At 40.9% G+C, this 19,864-nt stretch overlaps 1 protein-coding gene across 2 annotated transcripts in view; it reads right to left on the reverse strand.

The window, feature by feature from the left end:
* The window catches only part of LOC307258374 (interferon alpha/beta receptor 2-like), a 56,544-nt gene that overhangs the window by 26,626 nt on the left and 10,054 nt on the right, over positions 1–19,864 (reverse strand). For both annotated transcript variants that reach the window (XM_080037897.1, XM_080037896.1), the window contains exon 3: positions 3,732–3,861. In XM_080037897.1, the coding sequence (XP_079894023.1) occupies positions 3,732–3,861 (130 nt within the window). The remainder of the gene's footprint in view (positions 1–3,731; positions 3,862–19,864) is intronic.

A 19,864-nucleotide genomic window follows, 5' to 3' on the forward strand; every position in this document is an offset into this window, starting at 1 on the left:
AGAAACACTCACTCATGCCTTCGTCACCTCCAGACTGGATTATTGCAACAGCATCCTCTACGGCCTCCCCTCCACCCACCTCCACAAACTCCAATATGTCCAGAACTCTGCTGCCAGATTACTCACCCACACCCGCTCAAGAGAACACATCACTCCCATCCTCAAAAAACTTCACTGGCTCCCAATACGGCACCGAATTAATTTCAAGATCCTGCTCATCACCTACAAAGCCCTCAATAACCTTGCCCCCCCCCCCCCACCTCACCGACCTCCTCAAACGTCACTCCCCCACTCGCCAACTCAGATCATCTGACACCAACCTTCTGACCCCCATCACAAGATCAAAGCACCGCACCTCAGGAGACAAGAGCTTTTGCCATTGCTGCCCCAACCCTCTGGAACTCCCTCCCCATAAACATCCGAAATGCAGACTCAATCAATTCATTTAAAAGCCAACTCAAAACTCACCTCTTCAAGAAAGCATATAACCCCTGACACACCCACACCACACCTGACTATTTCCAAACCTCTTTTTCAATCTGTATCTTGTTTTCCGTTGTTTTTGTTTTGTTTTTCTTATGTAGGCCTATTGTATATTCTATGTGATGTAAAGCGTCTTTGAGTGACCTCCAAAAAAGCGCTATATAAATCTTATCAATTATTAATTATTATTATTATAAAAAATATTTAAAAAACAGCCGGCTTATTTATTTATTTTCTATTTATTTTTTTATTGACGTGATTTTCGGCAAACCACACAACATTTGGGTGATTTTTTGCCAAGAACCAGTTAAGTTTCACTTTCCTTTTACGCCATCATGGAGCAGTGCCGACTGCTGCAGAGATTTTTACAGAGCGTTTCTGTTGGAGTAAAAAACAAAACTCGAAAATAAAGCGCTCCCTCTCTCTCTTTCTTCTTCTCTCTCTCTCTCTCAAACTCAATCTTATAACATGAGCTTGAATAAGATGTATTGCTGAACATCCTTTCAATCAGCTGATTGCCATGTATTTTTTTATTTTTTTCTCAAAAAGGTTTCCATAGCATTACATTTCTGAGCACACCCTCTAGTAGAGTAACGAATCTTCTCTAACACTAAGTGATGCATCATATCTTTAATCCACATTTTAAAGGTTGGGGAGAACTTCTCTTTCCACTTGAGGAGTATAAATCGTCTGGCCAAGAGAGACGCAAAAGTTATAACTTTTCTTGCTTGGGACATAAAATGTATATCCTGTGGAGTAACTCCAAATACTGCGATGATAGCAGAAGGTTCTATATGTACTTCTAAAACATCTGAAAAGGTTTTAAATATCAATTGCCAAAAATTATTAAAGGTAACATATTATGCACTTTGCTGTCAATTTTATATGGTCTAAGTAGTCCCTAATACTTATTTTTTTAGATGTTTGCTGAAAATACCCTGACCTGACCTGTCCTCTGGTCTCAGGATGACCTATATTTGTGCGATCTGGCTGGCCCCTCCCACCTCTCTGCCGGGCTTTCTTTATATGGCCATGGGGCTCTCCCACCGTCTCTGCCGTGCTCTCGCGATACTAGAGAGACACTACGTGAGTCGTGACTGCGAACACAGTTGTTTACCCGGAGGCTCCGGGCCGGAGCTAAGCTAAGAGAACAGTTTGACATGACCTGACATGATTAAAACCAGTGAAAACAGTAGCTTCAAAGTTTGATTTCTACATATCTTCCCATCCTTTGTCATGTTAAAAACAAGTCATTTTCAGACTGCTGTGGGGAGTATAAACAGCGTGTTATGAGCAAAACTTGGTGCTACAACAGAAGCTACATGGGCGCCAATGCTAAAAATAAGACTCAGACGATAAAATAAACTAAAAGTACCACACAAATCAGTGAAAAAAACATTTTCAAAATTGACTTCCACACTATTAAGTTACAATCCTTTGTCCTGTTAAAAACGAGGTATTTCCAGACTGGTGTGGGTAATAGAATTATGTTTTTATGAGCAAAAGCTGAATGCTTGTCCCAAAGCTAAATAGCTATACACCAGTCAGGCAAAAATACCAATAAAAACATTTCTTTCAGTTTCACTGTTTGCAAAAACCCACAAGTAGCTTCCTATCCGTTGTGTTATTAAAAACGAGGCATAGACTGCTGTGGTTAAGATAAATCAGTGGAGTATGAGCAAAAGCATTCTGTGTTGGTGTATGTAACATTCAGGCTGTAGGCTCATCTTGTCGCTTAGCGGGGAAAGCAACATGGCTGTCGCTTGGAAAATTTTCCAGAGGAAAATCTCATGGGATCTCGGGCACGGGATCTCGGGGCCATGGACCAATAAGAAATGGGGGGGTGGGGTTATCATAGACTACTGCACGGTGGAAATTTCTGGTTACTAATGTGGGGGGGGAGCATCGGAAACATGGACATATAAAGAAAATATGGGGATGTGGCTGTGCCGACTATTACGTAATAGTCGGCGAGAATTCTGACTGGAGTATATTGGGGGGGAGGGGTGGGGGTTTCAGAAAGGGGGACAGTGAGAAAAGGAGAGATTGTTATTTTTTTGATATTTTGGCAGTCTCTAGGCACACCGTGGCCCCATGGATATGTTAGAACACATTTAAAAAGTGCATTTAGCATAATATGTGACCTTTAAGTTTCGGACAGGACCAGAACATGTGTGAAAGCGTAGCCGGCACTTGCTTGCATCGGTCACATATGGGATCGATAGGTGTGAACTTTGCCAGCTTTACTTTTGACCAGTGAAGGCGATGTAAGATAGGGGTGGTTAAAAAAAAAAATCGATTCTCCGATGCATTGCGATTCTCTCTCGAACGATTCCGAATTGATTCATAAAAGTTAATAATCGATTAATTACCAGAAATGAAGGCACCTGGTTCATATGTGTTATTATTGTTCAAAGATGCCACGTGAGAAAGAAAGAAATACTATACATGATTTAAATAAATTACATTTAATACAGCACTGTCAATTGTGCTGATGTTATGTTACAATTTCCAAGAGGAGAGAGTTATACCATGGCTGTTTGTTCACAAGGCATTAAATTAAATAGATAATTATTTAAATTAAATTTAAATTATTTTACTCGTTCTTGTATTTCTACTTGATACTGAATCGATATCGAATCAAAATCGATATCGAATCGAATCGTGAGATTCTTGACAATACCCAGCCCTAATGTAAGACCTTGAACTGGATGACTGTGTGACGTAAACAAATAGAAGAAGAATGTATCCTATTTATGGCCTTCTTCCAAACTTCATCAGAAAGCACTGTCCCCAAATCTCCCTCCCACCGATTCCTTACTGATGTCAAGGGTTCCAGATTTTGTGAGTTTAATAAAGAGTAAACTGTCCCATTGGTCCCTTTGGAACATGGGTCAAGTTTCAGAATGGATTCTAAAAGAGAGTTGGGTGGTTGTGATGGAAAAAGAGAGTATGATGCCGATATGAAGCTACGGAGCTGTACAAATCTAAAAAAATGTGAGCGGGGAATTGATTGCCATGTTTTGAATGTTTTTTTTTCTCCAAAATTAGTGACGTAGGCCTACTCGATATAGGCCTACGTAGACGGTGAAAATCGTTCGGCAGAACAAAACAAAACAATTGAATCCTTAATACTGTTGTATCAAAAGCCAAAAGTGCTTTGAGGAAAAAGAGAAAAATAAAGAAAAAAAGTGAAAAATATTCCACGGGACACTATACGTATATGCCCAAACACAAATGAAACCTACCTTTCTGTATTAACGGAGACATGGTAGTAGACTCCTTTGGGTGTCCCTGGTCCAGACTCCCATTTCAGCAAATGAATGAAATGGCTTGAGGTCAGGTTCATGTTGGCAGGCTGGGGGAGCTCACTCATTGCTGGAATATAAACAAAAACAACATACATTGAAGTATGTTTTCTATTTTCTTTAATCACATTTGATTGTATATACTTTTCAGTTAGCAACTGATGTGCCACTATGTTCCCTGTATGTATTTTAATCCCACTAATGCTACCTGTTAGTGTCAACCATAGATAGTATATAAAATGGATGTAGCATCATGGCTGACCTCAGTTATTTCAACTGCATCCAATCATCCTGGCCTATGCGCGTCTCGATTTTGTCAGATTTTGACTCCACCTCATTTCTTTTTACCAAAAAAGGGCATTGATATGACGTCGGGGGAGGGAGTTCCGTCCATCTGACGTTTACCTTCAACGCAAAGTGAGGGCCAGCAGGCGGCTAGTTGTCACTCAGGAGGCCGCGCCCCTAATTATTCATAAATTTTTTTTGGACTAGGCCTTAAATAGGTTTAATAATGCTGTAAAAAACTGGCCTGTTTAAGATGGGAGTCAATGAGAAATTGCTCTGTTTTGGTACCTGCCCTTACTGGCCACTCGGTGAACTGCAATTTCGGTCACTTCCGCATTGGATGCTGGTAGAACTCGCTGTGGCTGGGACTTGGTGTCAACCCGGTCATCCCATCAGTAATGGGCGGGGCTTAACAGCCAATAGCCCAAAACTCATTTACAATTTTGTCCAATCATCATAAAACTTTAAGGATATCTGCAGAACAGTGTGTCTACAAAAGCATTTGAGCACAACAAATGTTGCTCCTCTCTCTCTCTCTCTCTCTCTCTCTCTCTCTCTCTCTCTCTCTCTCTCTCTCTCTCTCTCTCTCTCTCTCTCTCTCTCTCTCTCTCCTCTCTCTCTCTCTCTCTCTCTCTCTCTCTCTCTCTCTCTCTCTCTCTCTCTCTCTCTCTCTCTCTCTCTCTCTCTCTCTCTCTCTCTCTCTCTCTCTCTCTCTCTCTCTCTCTCTCTCTCTCTCTCTCTCTCTCTCTCTCTCTCTCTCTCTCTGCTAGACATACACAGCCTCTTCCGGTTTCCAGTTTACACGTAAGATTCGCTAGCTGTTACGTTACTGCTGCTTGTCCTGTCCTATCGTGTCTTAAGTTTATTCTATTGTTTCCTTCACACTTTCCTGTTTTCTTCACAAATTGTGCCCTGTGTATTGTGAATCACTTTCCTGTCGTTCTCCCCTACCTCGCTGGTGTTGGGGGGTGATTTGTTGTTGTCCTAGCACTTAGCTTCTCGCACTCTCCCCTGGGTCTGACTCTGTGTCTTACTCATATTTGTGCGTGATGGCTTGTGCGGATTGTGCTACTTTACTGGCTAGAATGACTCGTTTAGAGAGTCACGTCCGTGAGTTGGAGCAGCTTTCTGCTACTGACGTTATAGACAGCACGGACACATTGCTTAGCCCTAGCCCCGGGAGTCTTACCACCCCCGGTAGCATTGAGGTAACTGCTTCGGCAGACGCGGCTGGGTTCTGCCCTGTCCTGCGGGGCAGGGGTGCACGCGGTGCTTACGGGCTTGCTCGGTGCCCCGGTTCGCGGTCCCCTCTCGGGACTGAGAATCGGTACTCGGCTCTTGCGAGCCCTGATAGCCCGTCTGTCTCCCTCGCTCCCGTTGGTCGGGCTGGGCCCCGCACGCTAGTCATAGGGGACTCCATCACTCGCAACATTAAACTTGATTTGCCAGCCACTGTTAAATGTCTACCTGGAGCCAGAGCATCCGACATTGAGGCTAATCTTAGGGTGCTACACGCAGGGATAAGGGGGATAAAGGCGGAACGCAGACACAAAACAACACATGTTTTGATAACATTGTTATTCATGTCGGCTCCAATGACATTAGGCGGAAGCAGTCTGAGATCACTAAATATAGCTTAACTAGGGCTTTTGAGACTGCCTCAAAGATGTGTCGGCATCCATTACTAGTCTCTGGTCTCCTACCCAGGAGGGGTGATGATGAGATGTACAGTAGGGTTACAGCGTTAAATCGCTGGCTGGCACAGCACTGCCAGGAGCAGGGTTTTAACTTTGTGGATAATTGGTCTTCATTCTGGAAGTGCCCTGACCTGCTGAAAGCAGACGGCCTCAATCTACAAGCGTGCTCTGAATGTAGCAAAGAAGGCCTATTACTCTTCTCTTATTAATAGGAATAAGAGTAATCCAAAAATTTTATTTGACACTGTTGCCAAACTTACAAAAAAACGCAATCATCAAATCGCTCAATCCACACTGCCATCAAAAATATGCCAATGTGCATCACGTCTCTCCTTAAGGGAGGACCACCCAACCTTTTCATATAAAACACAATGGTGTGTATCATAAGCATCTCCTGTAATGAATCTCAAAGTGAAATACAGAGTCTAGGAGTTTAAGGCATGAACGAGATGCATGCCGATAAACCATATCACCGTAATCAAGGACAGACATAAAAACTGCCGCAATAATCCTTTTCCTACTGAACAACGGGAAGGTGGCTTTATTCCTATAAAAATATCCAATCTTTTGTTGCAGACGACAGACAAGATTTTTTATGTGAAATGTAAAAGAGAGTTTTTCATCTATCCAGATGCCAAGATATTTATATTCAGTGACTCTTTCAATATGAGATCCATTATTTGTGTGAATAATAAGATCATTAAAATGTGTAATTCTTGCTCTGGAAAAACACATATTTTGTTTTTTCTGTATTAAGGACAAGCCTGAGATCCACTAGACAGTTCTGCAGGGTGTTAAAAGAGCTCTGTAGGTTCTGAACAGATTGTTGCACTGAATCAGAAATGCAATACAGTACAGTATCGTCCGCATACAAATGGGCATGGCAGTTTTGTAGCGATGAAACAATGTTATTGATCAGGGTTTTTCCTGCATTCAAAACATTTTGGCGCCCCCCAAAGGAATTTTGTCGCCCCTCAAAGGAAAATCCTCAGCGCCAAAGTGTTTTTTTTTTAGAGATAAATAAATAAAAATCTACTTAAAACGGCTCCAAATGTGTTTCCATTTCCGCGCCATTCCAGTCATATTACTTGCAATCTCAGTTGTAAAAAAAAATCACTTCATTTGACATGTTATCAACAAAATTTTGGCTTTATATCCATGAGTTATTTTTTATTTCGTCCGGCGAAGTTTCCCGCGAGTCCGTGATCGGCATAGTAACGGCAGCGTCGGACAGTGAGTGAGAGTGACAGGCTGACTACAGGGAACTCAGACCATGACTCAGACCCACAGAACTTTCGGATTCAGTCACCGGTAGGCCTGATGTAGGCCTACCGGTAGTAGGCCTACATCAGGTTTGAGGTAAGTTTCCAATAAAAAACTTTTGGCGTGTATAAATATAGGCAATGGTAGAAATCAGGTCGGGGATAATCGTTATTAAACTATCATTGTTCCGCACGCCGGGGCATGCAGGCTTGTAAATGCAGCAAACCCTTCTGTTATGCACTCCGCTCGGCCCCTGCCTCACCTGAGCTATCGGCTGGTCCAGAGAGTACGAGGGAGCTGTTGCGCATTGCCGGGTGTTTTGAAAAACTTCTAGATGACGAGAATATCCTATCTACAGTAATACACAGGACTGTGTGAATAGGATTTAAGTGCATATTTTCCTCTCAAAATGCACCAGATTCATGGATTCCAATGTACAGGGTACAAATAAATTTGGCCGGGGGGGCATGCCCCCGGACCCCCCTAGAGGGTTCGGGGACCAGAGCACCACTGCTGAAAAAAATCCTGCAGGAAACACTGCTTAGTATTACCATGTTATCACCTGGTCAATGATCAAATTCCTTCGTGATTTTCTCTACTTATGACATCTATTGCAGTATGTCCGTCCTGGGAGAGGGATCCCTTACTCTGTCGACTCTCCCTGAGATTTCTTACATTTTTTTTTTATTCCCGGTAAAGGGTTTTTACTGGGAGTTTTTTCTCAGCCGAGCTAAGGGTGTAAGGGCAGGGTGTCATATTGTATCATATATCATATTGTATGAAATGTAAAGCCCACTGACAAATGTATTTGTGATTTTGGGCTATACAAATAAAACTGATTTGATTTTTTTTTTTATTTAACACAAAGAAATGCCAAAATTGTTTCTCTAAAAATCACAAACTTTGAATGCCATGCCTCACCTCTCGAGTAGGGGTGTAACGGTACACTAAAGTCACGGTTTGGTACGTACCTCGGTTTTGAAGTCACGGTACGGTACAGTTTAGGGCTGGGCGATATGGACCAAATCTTATATCACGATATAGGTAATTTTATATCACGATATGGATATATATCACGATATAGTATTTTTCCTTAAAATTCAATGGATTACAATAACCGTACTGAACTTTAATCACGTAAGATTATTTTCATCTTTTGCTTGGAACTTAAATTTCCATACAAAAGAGAAACTGGTGCAAAATACCACACCAGTCTGGCTTTAGTCAGTCAGTGCAAAATAAAAATGACAGCATCAACCAAAGAGCCTACATTTTCCAATTGATAGTAGCCTATATCAAAATAATGAAAGACTTGAATTTTACTGCAGTATTTGCTCATCTTCATTTAAAAAAGCTGTCAAAATTAACTAATGAGCAAATGCCTGGTAATACTTTAACTCCAGCTTCAACACAAATAATATTTTCAAGTTTGACATGTTTTAAAGTTACATAAAACCAGCCTTGCTGGCTGTCTCCAACAATAACAGCACGGGGGTGAAGCCCCGAGTAGGCTAAAGATGTCATTATTAGCCAGCTAGCTCACGAGAGCTAACCCATGTAGTTTGCGGCTTAAAACAAGCCAACTCTGCGTCATGGCAACAGCACGCTGAAGCAGCAAGCAAGTTTCCTTTGCCCGATGACATTTTTGACCGTTAAAACCAGCTGCTCTGCCACCGTGACACGGAGTTGGTTTGTTAACTTTAGTGACGGCGCACCGAAGCTAGACCATGAGCTAGACAGCTAGAGCAACAGATGAGGCTTCTTCTGTTGCGGGTAGAGAAGCTGTATTGCAGCCCAGAACTCTGCAGCAGAGCCCCCGTGTGGCGCGGCGGTGTAACTGCAGTGTAATCATGGACGTCGATTTGGCTAAACAAGTGGGGGGGACAAACAGGCATTCTGGAGTGCATTTTCAAAAGTGGGGGGGACAATGAGGAAACATCTTTTTTTCTCTTTAGTGCAGGTAATGAACGGTTCTGAAAGACGGCATACCCGCTCACTAATGAATACAATGTATACAAAACACTGATGTCTGACGCATTTGATGAAAAAAGCATTTTCAAAAAGCAGCGGACATATGAGCCACTAGCTGCTCCCCGTAGCCCAACCAAACATGACGTAAACAAAAGGAGCTTGGGAAGGTAGTTCCGACTGAGCACATCGAGCCGAAGCACGGCTGGACTGTCGCACAACAATATTACTCCGCCTCGGTCTCCATGGCAACCTAGCTAGTAGCATAGCCATGATCAGCTTCAATTACTTCTTGATAAACAACCAGTGACGTGCGGTGAGGTCAGTGAGTGGGTAGGCACTGAGTTCTGAAAGCCAGATTTCTCTAAACCTATATATTGTTAAATCAAAAACAATAAACAACAAACAGGCACGCACGGCCGATTTCAAATAAGTTCCTCCCTTTCTTTCTCTCTCTCTCTCACTCACTCACTCACACACACAGACGGGACGTATATGAAATGTCACGACGGTGACTTCAGGTTTGCCCGTAGCCTACTGTAGTTTGGTCTAAATGATTAAACATCGCATCCATCGACTTAACGGACCCGGCCGTCCCTCACACCGAGGGCCGAAAAAACGTAAGGCAACAAGTCAAACCTTCGCCGATTCAAACTACCGGTACTACTTCTATTCAACTTAAAAATAAAAGACAGCATTCATCATTATGTAGGACTACAGCATAACTGATGGCAACTCCACTCCATAAACTTTATCTTAATAAAGTACCAGTAGCATATGCCCCATGGACCTGTCCAGCATCAGAATGTAACCATTTATCCACATTGCAGAGCTTAGGTTTGTCCGTCAGTAACAATGAAAACACAACTGCTCAATTGAATATAAAATGCAGAATGGATTGCACTCGGTATCAATTCATCCAACTTTATTATTAAATAAACCCCAAAAAAGTTTCTGACTCACCAATCTGACTCCCTGGCTGTAGAAATAAGCAAGACGATAGTAATCCAGTGACAGTCTGACTGACAGCACAGCTAGCTAGCATCCTTCCGTTCATGTAGGCTACCTGTCCGTTTGAAATGCTCGAACATTGTTTGTCCCTGTTGCTGCTGTACACCGTCCAAGGCTGGCGCAGGCCTTTCTCTTGCTATTCATTCTGTTCCTTTTTAAATTATAATCCAATATCCAACTCCAGTCTGAAATATCTGCGGGCACGGCAGCTGCAATGTTGACTTAAAAATCCGCGGGGGTAATGCGACGTGAATGAGCATAGCCAACGTAATGACGTTGGCCTAAGCTGCGTAAATGTCTAGTAATATCTCGATTTTAATTGGTCCATGAATGATATGTAATGTAAAGGCTTATGTGGCATACCATTTACGTAAAAAAGGCACAAAGAATTATGCTTATTTGCGTACATGTTAAATAATACAGAATCAAGTGCGCATGCGCGAAAACTTTTTTCTTGCCGTCCACAATGAATAGGCGCAAAGGCACTGATTCTTTGCCGTACACAATGAATGGGAAACAGCAAAGGCACAATATTTTTTTGGCGTAACTTACTAACTGCCACGTTTCGAATCAAAACGTCTACACTTTTTTAAAGTAATCGCGGATTACATGTAAAGATCGAAATAATTAACAGTAATAATACAAATATAAGTTTATTAAATATTAAAATATTTTATTTTATTTTATTTTTTTGCACACGGCGCCTACCCTGACCGCACGTCACTGTAAACAACATCGTCAGTATCCATGTGCCGCGACACAAGCTGCTGTTAGTGTCCGCTACATTAACAGTCATTAGTGGGCATAGAGGATGGTAATCCCTACAGTTTACACTTCACAACGGGACACTTAAAACCACTTGCCGTTGTCTCTCTGCTGCTGATTGAAATGCATCAGTCTTCTCTGGTGTGCAAACTAGCGGAGACTTCGGAGCATGTTTTCTCTGGTGTGCAAACTAGTGTGTGTGCGTGTGAGAGAGAGAGAGAGAGAGAGAGAGAGAGAGACCTTAACGCTGTTTTAATACGGCTGGACGCACTCCATGTCCGGCTTAAAAAGTGGGGGGGACAAAATGAGTCTTGACGAAAAGTGGGGGGTACATGTACCCCCCATCCCCCCGTAATCGACGTCTATGAGTGTAATTATAGGGACTCGGAGGGACAGCTGCCTCCCGCTCCATATACAGTATGCTCCCGCCACATCAACTTGGTATCTCCGCGATATAAACGGTATGGCCAAATCTCTCCCGGTAGACACTTTTATATCGTCCACGATATGATATCGTCATATCGCCCAGCCCTAGTACAGTTCATAGTTAAGGGAGAAAATTAAGGTTGTGTTCCGAATCGCATACTCTTTCTTTTTTCTATTCTACATACTACAACGATAAAAATAATCTAGTTAGGATGCAGTAGGCATACTATTGGGACATACTTTTACTCTCTTATTTCATCATAACATTGCAGTTTTCAACACTAACAATCTTGGCCGGATGAAGTAGAACATCCAGGTACTTCTAACCATCCTAAATCTGGCCACAAGAATCGGGACATCCTAAATCTTTTTTCTACATACTATATAGTAGAAAGTATGCAATTCGGAACGCAACCTAAGTTTTAGCTGTCAGTAACTAGCTGTCAGTAAACATACACAGGGGCGGATCTAGAAAAATATTCATGGGGTGGCAAGAGATTTTAAGGGGTGGCAACCTGTGTCAGATCAGATGTATACAGTATGCCGATTTAATTAAAGCCATATAAATCCATATTACTTGGGAAAGCCCCCACATTTAGATATGTTGACTAAATAACATTATACTTAATGTATTGTGGCACAAGTGAAGCCTTACATTTAAACATAAAAGGTGCCAGACAATTTCTAAGATTATTATTACCGAATAATTACTACATTACCTGCCTCACAACAAAGACCTGCACTAATACACCAGTAGGGGGCATGGGGTTCAAAATCTATACAAAGGGAGCTGCAATAAGTACTTTACTTAGTTAACAGTAATCTCTGGTATGCGTCTGTGTTAATATGAGATATTCCCATCAGATCTCAATCATCAGTCTAACTTGAGCTCAAATATCAGTTTATTCAAAGATTCTTATCATTTTAGGGCTGGGCGATATGGCCTAAAATCAATATCTCGATATTTTTTTTACTATATCTCGATACACGATATACATCTCGATATATTTCAAATCTCCTCTAGAGCACATCCTAAATGCTCAATTTAATATATTTGTTGCATAACATCACACCAGTAATATGATTTAAATAGTCCCTGCAAAATGTGTCTGCACTAACGATGCATTAGGCTACATGAAACAACATCTATTGGAACAATTTGAAACTTGCACATGGCAAAGAGTTTGCACATTGTATTGATTATTTCACATCCTTCCACTCCCATACAATGGATCCAGCATTATTTTATTTGGAAACAGTTTTTCCATCTTCTGTTAATCTGTAAACTAAGAACAGTAATTATGACTCATTACAACCACTTACTAATTGTTTATCACCACTAACCCCCTGAAGATAGCAGCCACACTTTAAATGCAGAACAGGTTTTGCTCCATAATAGTAGTCTATGTGTATAAAAGGCTCAGACATTTATAATGGTTACTGTCGCTTTAAGAGCAGTTGCTCCCAGTCTATAGAGCTGTTAAGCGGAAGTGGCGGAATTACGGAGCATGGGACCTATCGGCTGAAAAAAAATTAATGGGAGTCTATGGAAAGTAATCTACTATTTTCTGGTCCCAGTCATTAAATGCCCTGGATTACATATATGTTTTGTATGGGTCTAAATGATAATTTTTCATGTGAAGAGTTTGACGGTATGTTGTATGATTATTCGTCTGACGGGAAAAACTACACGTCTTGTCGCCTCTGTGACGTCACCTCAATACACATTCCCTCCACTTCTCGACTGACAGTGCTAATAGTCCAGGCAAAATAGCGTTTTTCGACAGACAAATTGTAAAAGAATTTTTTTCAGCTCAGATAATTTCTATGAGGTGTCCAGAACAACATACTAAAAGTCCTAAGAAATCCTAGTTGAGGAAATATGTTTAATTCTCATCAATCCGAGATGTGTGCCAATAAGGCGAGACACCAATAAATCCCAATAGGGCTATTTTTTTCCTTTAGTCCTATCAAAATGAAACTTCACACAATGAAAGTATCCATGATAATTAACATTTTTTGTATTACAAGTTTCTTTGAAAATTAATTGTAATATGCAAATGAGCTATACACTAATCGTACACGCCCAAAATAAACCCAATAGGCTTAATTTTTTCCTTTACTCCTACCACAATAAAACTTTACATAGTAAAAGTATACTAGAAAAGTCACTTTTTTTGTATCACAAGTTGCTTTTTAAATGCATTTGAATATGCACATGAGCTCCACACTTATTGAATATCCAATCATCCTACTGCCAATGGGTGATGGCGATGCTGTTTTTAGACTGGCCTCTAACCTGAAAAACTGCCTGGCTTACCTGCCAGGGGTATAACAGGTGCCTCTCATGAATTAGATTACTCCTCCCCTAGCTAGTGTAATTTTTTACTTTTTTCAGTGCCATTCCCTTTCCTATGCCAAATAGACAAGACTGAAATGGCATGGATAGAGGAGATTGTCAGACACCTTGGGACCAAGTAACTCCTTTGTCTACTTTATGCACCTTACAGTGCTGCTTGAAAGTATGTGAACCCCTTGAGCCTTTATGAATTTTATTTATCAATACCAGTATTTTTTACATGAAATAACAGATTTTTGTTTATCAATTAAACATTTTTCTTTTCCAGAAATCAATTGTTAAAACAGATTTTAAAAAATGATTTGCCAACTTTTGTATGTGAAAAAGTTTGTGAACCCTGAGCTGCATTGGTAATCAGGTGGGCCAAATTTGTGATGAAATGGACCAATGTAATAAAGAAATTGGGTGGCACTAGATAAAACAGAGATCAAACCAGGTCAGTGTAGGCCCACCAAAGTGAACCCATACAGATCAGACTTGCCAAAAGGGAAAGACAATCTCAGAGGATCTCAGGAAGAGAGATGTGATGTTGCACATTTGTCTGGGGACAGCTATCAATTAATTTATTTGGTTCTTGTGCCATAAACAGCTTGTGTGCATTAAGATCAGCATGATGAAACAAGAGTACTAGCAAGTCTGTGTCATCACCTACTGAGACTGTGTCTTTTGTTCTGGCAGAGGCAATGGCAGTTTGGACAATGAGCACATCTGCATCGTGCTTTGTATGGTTTGTGAAACACCATTTTTTGTCTTACAAGTTTCTTTGAAAATGAATTTTAATATGCAAATGAGCTATACACTTATCAAATATAGGCTACCCAAATTATATCCGCATAGGCTTAATTTGAACCTTTACTCCTACCACATTAAAACTTTACACAATGAAAGTCTACATGAAAAGTAAAACATTTGTATTAGAAGTTAACTTATAATGGTCAAGGCTTTCCAGAAGGGGTTGGTCGAACGTCAGAACAGGGGTCACATCATACTGCAGCGCTTGAGTTGCCACAAACCTCAATGTTGAGTATATGCAGGATTAATCACTGGGATCAAGATCAATCATTGGAAGGAATGTTACTGAAGCTCTCCCAGGGTGTTCATCTAGAAGATGCAGGATCTGCATCATACCAGACCATGATGGCCTTTGAGAGTGAAGGAGGAGGGTTGTCTTCCACAAAACATCCAGCTGTGATGTTTTGTTATCTGCTGGCAACAGAGCCAGTGGCTGATACACAGTAGGCTCACGTATAGGAGGAATCATAAAGTACTGAATGTGTATGCGACCAACTGCAGCAATATCTGCAGCAGTCACTTGGATCTTTAAAAGAAAAAATGAAGCCTATGCGAATATATTTTGGGTAGCCTATATTTGATTAGAGTATAGCTAATTTGCATGTTAAAATCAATTTTCAAAGATGGAATATCACAAACCATGCAAAGCACGATGCAGATGTGCTCATTGTCCAAACTGCTATTGCCTCACCCAGAACAAAAGACACAGTCTCAGTAGTAGGGCTGCACGATATTTCCCAAAATGATTATCACGATTAGTTTGGTCAATATTGATATCACGATATTTTACCACGATTATTCAGTAATTTTAGTGAGTAAAATATTTTTATTGGATTGTCACGTAAACATAACAGCGCTTTCATATCCATGTGATCGGCTATGCAATATTACTGATAATGTACATATATTTGCATACAGAGCACTGCTTTAACTTTTCCTTGTGCTACATTTCTGTTAAATAACACATCTTTGTTTCCTCATATGACCTCATTGCATCTCCTAAAAGCAAAATATAAAATATTTTACTCCATTCATTGTACCTGCATGATGGATGTGTATAAAACTTGATTTTGAACTAAATAAAATTGTGCCCACAATGTATAAATAAAATAAGTATATTGTGAGCTGCGCCCTGTCAAAATAAATCACAACCTATATGGCTCTACTATGTCGAAATTTAATTTGAAAGGACGGAGACGGGAAGTGGCAGGTAACACTCAGCAACACGTTAGTTAACTGTTGCTGCCTCTCATGCCTTTACTCGCAACGCGAGGTTTCATCTTCGCTTCAGGTCGTGTGTACGCCGAGGGCACTGACTGTATGGAGTTATTAGCAACCCTGAGAGCTTGTCTAATAACTGGAATAGGCATTGCAAACTAAGTTCTTATGTAATGAAAACGTAGTTCAGTACGCCAGTAAATAGGAACGACCAAGGATACGAACTTGCAACGGTGGAATAGTCTACTCGCCCAGTACAAACAGTAAATGTAATATATATAACATATTTAACAAGAGCTCCATCTAGCTAACAAAGCAATAGCCCCCAAAATCAATAACACAATTCACGGAGAAAATTACTGCCGAACATTTACATGGCGGGATGCAGCCTGAAGTTACTGTAGGCTAACTGTCAATATGCAGCCAAACGTACTCACGTCGTGTTGACTGGAGTCCTGTCGGACATTAACCATGACTCCTGTGTTCCCTGCTCTCCTGATACATGCAAAGTCGCGTTGAAAAAGTATTCCATTGTTTTTTGAACGAGTAGTAGCCCTGTTTGTGGACGTCTATCCATCAAAACTATGACGTAGGTCCTTAGGTGACCCGTTCGCTATACATTATACTCTTGACAGCGGTCTGTCTTGCTGGACATAACAGACCTGGCAAAGTGTCATGTAATAATGGGTTATAAATCCGGCCCCACACAAAAAAAGAGACTAACAAGGGGATGTATGTGATTTAACAAGCGCAAATATCTGCTCTTGCTCGCGCGATAAGCAGCAGCTTGCTTCTCCGCGCGGCTCTTGGAGTGCTTTCTATCTATGCGGGCAGAAAATTGTTCACACTTTGGGGGCGGAGCCACTGGACTTTGATTGACAGCTCTCGGGAACCTGGGGTTGCCAGGTTGGAGCATGGACAGGCACATGGTCAGCGAGTGGTTTGGGGAGTGATTGATTTGCTTCGCAGCTGAGCACACATTTAAAATATCGCACATTCATGTACACGTCATCGTGGGAAGCCAATATCGTCATCGCGATGAAAATTCGATATATTGTGCAGCCCTACTCAGTAGGTGATGACACAGACTTGTCAGAACTCTTGTTGCATCATGCTGATCTGAATGCACAGGAGCTGTTTATGGCAGAACCAAAGAAAGCAACAAAAATAAGACGGATATGGTGCATAAAGTAGACAAAGGAGTTACTTGGTCCCAAGGTGTGTGACAATCTCTTCTTTCTCCATGCCATTTCAGGCTGTGATTCTACGTCTCGTCTATTTGGCATAGGAAAGGGAATGGCACTAGCCTGGAAATCCAGACCTGCCACTAGGCGCTGGCAAGTTAAATGTGCTGCGCCTGTTGGTCTGGGCACTCTCCATTGAAGCTCATTAAATATGTCAAGAAATCCTGAGCTACATTTCAAATGGTTCTATCTGATATGGGCGGGCCAGAGCCCTATGTATGGTGCTCTGGGGCGGACGTAAACGGATGACGACAGTGCGCCGTCGAAGCCGTGATAGTAAACATCAAAGATAGCTGCGGATATGTTGTTTGAGTTTGAGACGGCTTTGGCCTCGACCCTTTACAATTTGGAAGACGGCACTCAATCTTTCATTAGCAAGTAAGAGGAATATTCTGTTTTGCAGACAACCACGGCAAAAGTTAAATTTAACAGTTAATCCCGCTGTTCGCTAAATGAACGGGGCTTAATACGGCACATTGTTCATTGCTCTGATTGGTTGTAGTGCTATCAAATTGCGTGCAGTGGCATTTGAAGAGACAAATCTAATTCATGAGAGGCACCCCTGGCAGGTAAGCCAGGCAGTTTTTCAGGTTTGAGGCCAGTCTAAAAGCAGCATTGCCATCACCCATTGGCAGTAGGATGATTGGATATTCAATAAGTGTGGAGCTGATGTGCATATTCAAATTCATTTAAAAAGAAACTTGTAATACAAAAAAAGTGACTTTTCAAGTATACTTTTACTATGTAAAGTTTTATTGTGGTAGGAGTAAAGGAAAAAATTAAGCCTATTTGGGTTTATTTTGGGCATGTACGATTAGTGTATAGCTCATTTGCATATTAAAATATTTCCTCAACTAGGATTTCTTAGGACTTTTAGTATGTTGTTCTGGACACCTCATAGAAATTATCTGAGCTGAAAAAAATTATTTTACAATTTGTCTGTTTTTTGGCCCAAAAATGAGTTACTTTGCCTGGCCTATAATGCTGCGTCTTCTGCATGGATGTTTTACAGTATAAATGGTCAGTAAAGTGCATTATTGACACAGCCATGTTTCGGAGCTAAGCGGGTGCGAGTGGTGGTGACGTATATCATAAGCGTCAAGAGCAGCGAAGAGCTGTAGTCCACAAAAGCGCTCTGCATAAAACCTGACCGTATCCAGCTTCTACTCGCTAAATTGTTCCATTCTTTGCATGAAAAAATACCATCTAAATCCATACAAAACATATGTGTAATCGAAGGCATTTCATGACTGGGACCAGAAAATGATAAATTTCTTTCCATTGACTACCGTTGTAATTTTTCGAGCCGAGAGGTCCCATGTCCCGGATGTAAGGGTATTACGATTTCGACTATAAAAGTCTGATCTAAATGAAAAGCTAGTATCAAAAGGTTATTAGTTATGTCCTATCAAACCCATATTAACCAACATGTAGCACAATGCTTTAAGTACAACTTTTTTCCTCATGAAGAAATTCCCATTACTCTCACGGCTTCTGCTAAGCGGCGAACCGGGGACTCTGCGGTGAGTGCTCCGGATTCTAACCACTAGACTACCAGGGATATCTACTAAATATATAAAAATTGTTCTACTTAAACTCACAGTGTTTCAGCGTTTCACTTCTTCTAAACCTATTCATCTATTTTATGAATCCTGTTTAGGTACGAAATGCAACACTTTATATTTGATTCAGAAAATCATTCACCACTTTTAGGCAGAAGATATCCTTCACAAGTTATTTATTTCAGTTTTATGCAGCCTATGCGTCTTAACCCCGCTTCCTAAAAACAGAACATATATACTATTTCACGATTTAAAACGCCTGCGTTAAATCCGGGAAGGAATCAGAGCATATTCTCTCATTGAAAAGAGGTTAGTTGTATGAGGTTGTGTGTGTTTTAAATCAGTAATGTGCCGTTGTGTAGAATCAAATTGTACTTACCTCCCCGAGGACGAAACCATCTCTTTGAAGAAAAAACCCTATACCTAAAGTCCTTCTGTTCCAGTTATAAACTAATTCACAACTGAGGCTTTACAACATTTAAGGGATTTTATTTACAAAATACAAGAGAGTATAGGTATAATACATAAAATGGACTAGAAAGGAAAAGAAAAGAGGTTGTATGCCTATAACTCATTCAATAGAGTTATTTTGACTTGGTTCTCGTTTCTAAATTTGTTGTAGCCCGTGAAACAATACCCAGACATATTCATGCATGCCTGTAAGTATCATCTTAAGCGCTACGAAATCTTCATAAATTACAAGGACTTAGACCGGTATTAGTTATGGACCTATAAAGAAAGGTATACCCCCTAAATAGAGCATTTCCCATGAATACCAGCTACTTCCAAGTAATTTTGTCCGATTTCCTAAATCTAATAATTCTTGATCAAGTCATTCTGAGTGTCAAGAGGTTCAAATATGTGTTTTTAAAAGACTTTGCCTCTAAGTACTTCAAAGTCCAAAATCTTTCAGAGTATTTTGGACTCACAAAGTTTTTCTAAGTTTTTCTTCTGCCTCCATGGTTGAAGACAGATAGAGTGTGCTGGAACAGAGAGTGACAAACTATAGGAGTATATACTGTAGTAGTGCCTAGTAAGCCCGCAGAAAGCGGCCCAAAAGCTCCTTGTCCTGCTTCAAACAGGCTCTTATATAGTGAACTGAAAACCAATGAGACTTTGAGAGAAGGAGGAGTGAAAAAGGCACAGCTGTGTGGGGGAACCCCGGTAGCACTCTCCCTCTACTCCTTACTACTGTATGGCCATATAAGGTCCTTCCCCCTATTACTTCCTGTGGCCCTATGGTCCTCCCCCTTCCTCTGGTCAACTTTAACCTGATGAGCCTTCCATTCTATTCTGTTTCATTAAACATTTCCTACTTTTACTTATGACAAAAAGAAATACAAATGTCACAATATATGCACAAGTAAAAAGTTACATCATGTTCAATTATCACTTCAAGGGACTTCCGCTTAACAGCTCTATAGTGTATAAATTAAGTTTCGTTTTCTGCCTGTTAGTCCGAGAGAGAGATTCATGCGAGCGC

Source organism: Ammodytes marinus (genome assembly GCF_949987685.1).
Source record: "Ammodytes marinus genome assembly, chromosome: 12".
Taxonomy (NCBI): Eukaryota; Metazoa; Chordata; class Actinopteri; order Uranoscopiformes; family Ammodytidae; genus Ammodytes; species Ammodytes marinus.